Raw genomic sequence first — 5,212 nt, forward strand, 5'->3', positions numbered from 1 at the left:
CAAAGGCATTCCTTCTGGACTTTCTAGGCAGGCATTGTCCCCAGGTACATCTTTGCTAAGGCCCTCTGGCATTCATTATTTAGATTCCCCTCCTGAGTTCTCACCAGGGCCACATAGGAAAGGCAGTAATAATTTTCTGTGGCCACCACAGTTCCTAAGGTGGAGTCACGGGATAGTTCTATAGAACTAAGTAACCATTTCCTGCTGGGTTACAAGTCTGTTAGCTGAGCTGTGTGCTAGGCTCTGGAGTGCGAAGTCAGACAATCGATGAGAGGGGAGGCAGCAATTCAGTGGCCATTTGGGGCCTTCTGATTTCCTGGAGCAGGAATGTGGGAGTTGGGATGAAGAGGGGGCAGTCTCAGCCTATAATTCAGCAGTAATCATTAATGATAATCTTATTGAACACACTGCCATTCCTTTATCGGCTTTTTCCTCTATTGCAGGACAGCACACACCATTACAGAGGGGAGAGGATTACTTCCACAAAACATTTCTTTTTGTGTCAAAAACAATAAAGGACAGCTGGGTGCCCCCCAAAGATGGCGGCGGCGGCTGCGCTCTCGGCACCGGAAAAGGGCGTGGGAACCGGCAAGTCACGCGCATGCGCGCTATCAGGGCACGCCCACTCCGCGGATTTGCAACCCTCCGAACTCTCGTGAGAGCGGTGTCTGCCGGTGGGGACCTGCTGTTGCTCTCACTTTCCGTCATGGCGCTGAAGGTGGCCATGGCTGTTGGCGGCCCAGCGAAGGCAGTGCTCAGGCCGGCCCTCCTCTGCCGTCCTTGGGAGGTTCTGGGTGCCAACGAGACCCCCCGGAGGAGCATCTCACAACAAACAATTCCTCCCTCTGCTAAGTATGGCGGGCGGCACACGGTGACCATGATCCCAGGGGATGGCATTGGGCCAGAGCTCATGTTGCACGTCAAGTCTGTGTTCAGGCACGCGTGTGTGCCGGTGGACTTTGAAGAAGTGCAAGTGAGCTCCAATGCCGACGAAGAGGACATCCGCAACGCCATCATGGCCATCCGCCGAAACCGTGTGGCCCTGAAGGGCAATATTGAAACAAACCATAACCTGCCACCATCCTACAAATCCCGCAACAACATCCTTCGCACCAGCCTAGACCTCTATGCCAACGTCATCCGCTGTAAGAGCCTGCCAAGAGTGGTGACCCGGCACCGGGACATAGATATCCTCATTGTCCGGGAAAACACAGAAGGCGAGTACAGCAGCCTGGAGCACGAGAGTGTGGCAGGAGTGGTGGAGAGCCTGAAGATCATCACCAAGACCAAGTCCCTGCGCATTGCTGAATACGCCTTCAAACTGGCCCATGAGAGTGGGCGCAAGAAAGTGACAGCCGTGCACAAGGCCAACATTATGAAACTGGGCGATGGTCTCTTCCTCCAGTGCTGCAAGGAGGTGGCAGCCCGCTACCCCCACATCACCTTTGAGAATATGATTGTGGACAATACCACCATGCAGCTGGTGTCCCGGCCCCAGCAGTTCGATGTCATGGTGATGCCCAATCTCTACGGGAACATTGTCAGCAACGTCTGCGCAGGGCTGGTCGGGGGCCCCGGCCTTGTGGCTGGAGCCAACTATGGCCATGTGTACGCTGTGTTTGAAACGGCTACAAGGAACACAGGCAAGAGTATTGCCAATAAGAATATTGCCAACCCCACGGCCACGCTGCTGGCAAGTTGCATGATGCTGGACCACCTAAAGCTCCACTCCTACGCCACCACCATCCGCAAGGCTGTCTTGGCATCCATGGACAATGAAAACATGCACACCCCAGACATTGGGGGCCAGGGCACTACGTCGCAAGCCATCCAGGACATCATCCACCATATCCGCATCATCAATGGCTGGGCTGTGGAGGCCTAGGCTGTCCCTCTCCCAACCCCAGCACCCCGGCTGGCTTGTACGGCAGACCCAGAATAAACTGGCTTCTGCCCTAAAAAAAAAAAAAAAAAAAAGGAGGTAAAGAGGATGGAAAGTAATTAAAAGTATATATGATTTTCAAGAGAGCATAGACCCAATAAGTATGGTATTCATTCTTTCCACAATATTTCAATGCATTGAACTGTATTCAGTGTATTTTTTTCATTAAAATATGAATTTTTATCATTCACTAGCTCAGTATTCTTGAAAAATTCTCTTATTCTTTTTGATTTTTGGTTTTCTCTTCTGTAAAATAAGACCATTTCTCTACCTGATCTCAAAAAAAAAAAAAAAAAAAAATCACCCAGCCCTCTGAGAGACTTCAATAAATTTATGTTGATTTCACCTGAGTTCAACTTACTCCAAAATCTGTTTGGATTATTTGGAATCAAGTGCTAAATCAAATGGATCAAAACTGTTATCAGATTGCACAAAACATTGGAGACCAAAATGATATTAAAACATCAAAATAATTCTTTCTTCAGCATAATTTTTGCTTCCTGAAGAATGGTTGCCAATAGTTAAAAAGAAACTGAGACCCGCCAACTGTCATTATTGCAGTGTTTAAGGAGATACCGAGTTATCATTGGCAATCCTGAACCCCAGCTCTGCCCACTCACATTAAAGGCCTGCCACAGGGTGGTTGAAATACACATACACAGTCCTTCTGCACAGTCCCTAAACAAACTGAAAATTTTATTATATTTTTACTTCCTTTATAATATCCCGCTTAACAGAGCATGACACACCAAAAAAAGAAAAAAAATGCATTCACATCAACTTCAGACAATGCTGTTATATGCCAGCCCAAGGCCTACATTCAGGTAAAAGACAGTTCACAAATCCCCTGACTTGAGTGTTCTCCTGTTGGCTCTTCCACCATAGTCACTATTTCTAATTCTTCTAGGTCCACAGGTCTGCTAGAGTGCGGCAAAAACCACAGAAATGTCAAAAACAAGTGTTGGGAATAAGGACTGCAAAGTCCCAACTGCATGTAGGAAAGAAAAAACATGTGCATGAAATTGTCTTCTACCATTTAAAGTATATTAATCCTCAATTTGTAGTTTTTGGATTCCAGAGGAATTAAAGGCTGTGAATTAAAATAATGCATCAATGAGAGAGCAAAAATGCATCATTTTTGGTTCAGCCTGTCATCTGTGGTGAATCAGATTTTTTTTTTTTTTTAGTTTAACCCAATTTAAGCAGAAAAATGAAATAGCTCAGAAAAGCAGAAGACAGCAATAGTCTCCTGACTTCTTAAATCTTATTAGGATATACATACAACCTCCTTCACTCTGCACAGTTGTCCTAACAACTTTCAAGAAGTTAATATTCTTACTTGGCTTTTACATGTGAAAAGTTGTAGTAACACAATTTCTAAAATAACTTATAAATTGTGTACATTGATAAAAATCCACATTTATATTAACAAGCAACAACAGGTGTAATGTGGTACTCTATAGTTTGATTATATTCTAGAGGAGTAAGTTCTAACCCTTTATGTCATGAATCTTTAATGATCTATGTACTTCTCTACTGTCTCCTCCTCACATCCACTTTAATTTTATTTAATCTTCTCAGCAATAGGGGGAAATAAGTATTGTTATTTTCAGTTTATAATTTGGGGGGAGAGGGAGCAAGTCAGGTTAGTGGAGGTTAAGTGACTGATTCAGTCTCACTACTGTCACATGACAGAATTAGTAAGTAAACACAGGCCAGTTTGACTCCAACACATAGTAGATTACATAAAAACAAAACAGTAAGTCAGCTAAGAATCCCCACTACCTAAAATAACAAAGCTGATTCAACTTCACCAGGACTCATCTATTTAGAGAGATTGCCAAATGCCAGGGCTTGTATCGGAGGATATGTTAATGTCCCGTGCAGAGTTTCAGACTGAAAACAAGTCTGAATAAGCAACATAAACCATCAACATCAGTGGCCTTACAGAGGAGTCTGTGGCACACAGCTGATCCTAAACACTTTATTCACAAATATGATATTCAATGTCTCTCAAATCTTTATTTTCATTATTTAATTTTTTTCCAAAAGCTTAAGTTTTATTCAATCAAAAGTTTGGAAATAAGATGACACACTTTTCTTAATATCCTACCCTTTGTTCTTTCTCTTTTTTCCTGTCTTTATAATGCCTGGTTTTCATTGTTTTATATGTACTAACCATTCAGTATCACTAAAATCTCTTAAGGTTTTACATAACAGAAAACATTAGTCTTTGGTTTTAAATGTTTCATTATATGGTAAGAACAGGGAGGCAAAAAATAAAGACCTTCAGAATTACCAAGTATATTTCCAGGATCCTCTGTAAGTAGCAGTATTAGCTACTAATTCCTGAGAGCCTCTTGTATGCCAGGTACTGTATCTGATCTCACTTTATTTCAGCTGCAAGCTTTTGAGCTATTATCACAAATAAATCTGAAGGAAAAAGAACAGCTTCAGAAGTATTTAAATAACTTGACCAAAACATACCAATAGCTGGTGAGAGGACAAGGTCTCCAACTCAAATCTGTCTGACTTGTAGATTTTATTTATTTTGTCTGCCAGAGTCAGGCCCAGGTTCAAATCCCAGTTATCTCCCCTAAAGCAGTGTTCAAATTGTTCAGAAAGGCAATAAATTAATTCAAAAAATATTTGCTATAGATGTGAATGCACATGGCCTGCTCTGATACACCTGAAAATAGCTACTTAACTGGAGAAGAGACTTCTCATTGGAAGGTGTCTGTCTGTTTTCTGAGGTGCAGTCAGGTTGGGAGAAGACTGTACCAGATTGGATCAGTGCCAACTTTAAAAACCATATGTAGTAAATCACCCTTCAGCACAGCAATTATATAATTACTATGAAAGATACAGTCAATGCACTCCAACTGCGCAAACTCCACTAGTAAGGCATTTCTGGACGAACAGGCTATACGTTTCATTCAAACAGAGATCGGGTCTCTCCCTCTAATTCTGTGAGGTATTTCTCCATCTACATCCTCTGTAGAATCACCGAATTGTCAAGGAATCCATAACACTATCCCCATTAAGTGCAAATGGTTGGTGCCCTGACCTGAACCCCAACTAATTAGAACTGCATGTGCAGAGGGTCTGTGTTTGTCCTAGTGGGTGACCACAGTGACCTTTCACGTCTGCAGATTTGGTAATACATCTTGGGTTGGGCCATCCTGGAAAGTATGCTTGATGTCCCCAATCAAGAGCTAATGCATCTGAGTCAGAATGTCAGAATGTCAACATATGTCCTCTTCATGGCAT

At 43.0% G+C, this 5,212-nt stretch overlaps 1 protein-coding gene across 1 annotated transcript; it reads left to right on the forward strand.

Annotated features, from left to right (window-relative positions):
• Window positions 1–586: 586 nt before the first annotated feature.
• On the forward strand, window positions 587–1,945 carry LOC118659239 (isocitrate dehydrogenase [NAD] subunit gamma, mitochondrial-like). The gene has a single exon (XM_036315481.1). It carries the CDS (start codon window positions 602–604, stop codon window positions 1,883–1,885), a length of 1,284 nt encoding a protein of 427 aa, XP_036171374.1. The 5' UTR covers window positions 587–601; the 3' UTR covers window positions 1,886–1,945.
• The last annotated feature ends 3,267 nt before the right edge of the window (window positions 1,946–5,212 follow it).

This window comes from Myotis myotis, unplaced genomic scaffold (assembly GCF_014108235.1).
Source record: "Myotis myotis isolate mMyoMyo1 unplaced genomic scaffold, mMyoMyo1.p scaffold_m19_p_6, whole genome shotgun sequence".
In the NCBI taxonomy this organism is placed as follows: domain Eukaryota; kingdom Metazoa; phylum Chordata; class Mammalia; order Chiroptera; family Vespertilionidae; genus Myotis; species Myotis myotis.

Bases quoted from the DNA above. Each gene is read 5' to 3' on its own strand.
- LOC118659239 (XM_036315481.1), top strand. From the start codon at position 602: ATGCGCGCTATCAGGGCACGCCCACTCCGCGGATTTGCAACCCTCCGA.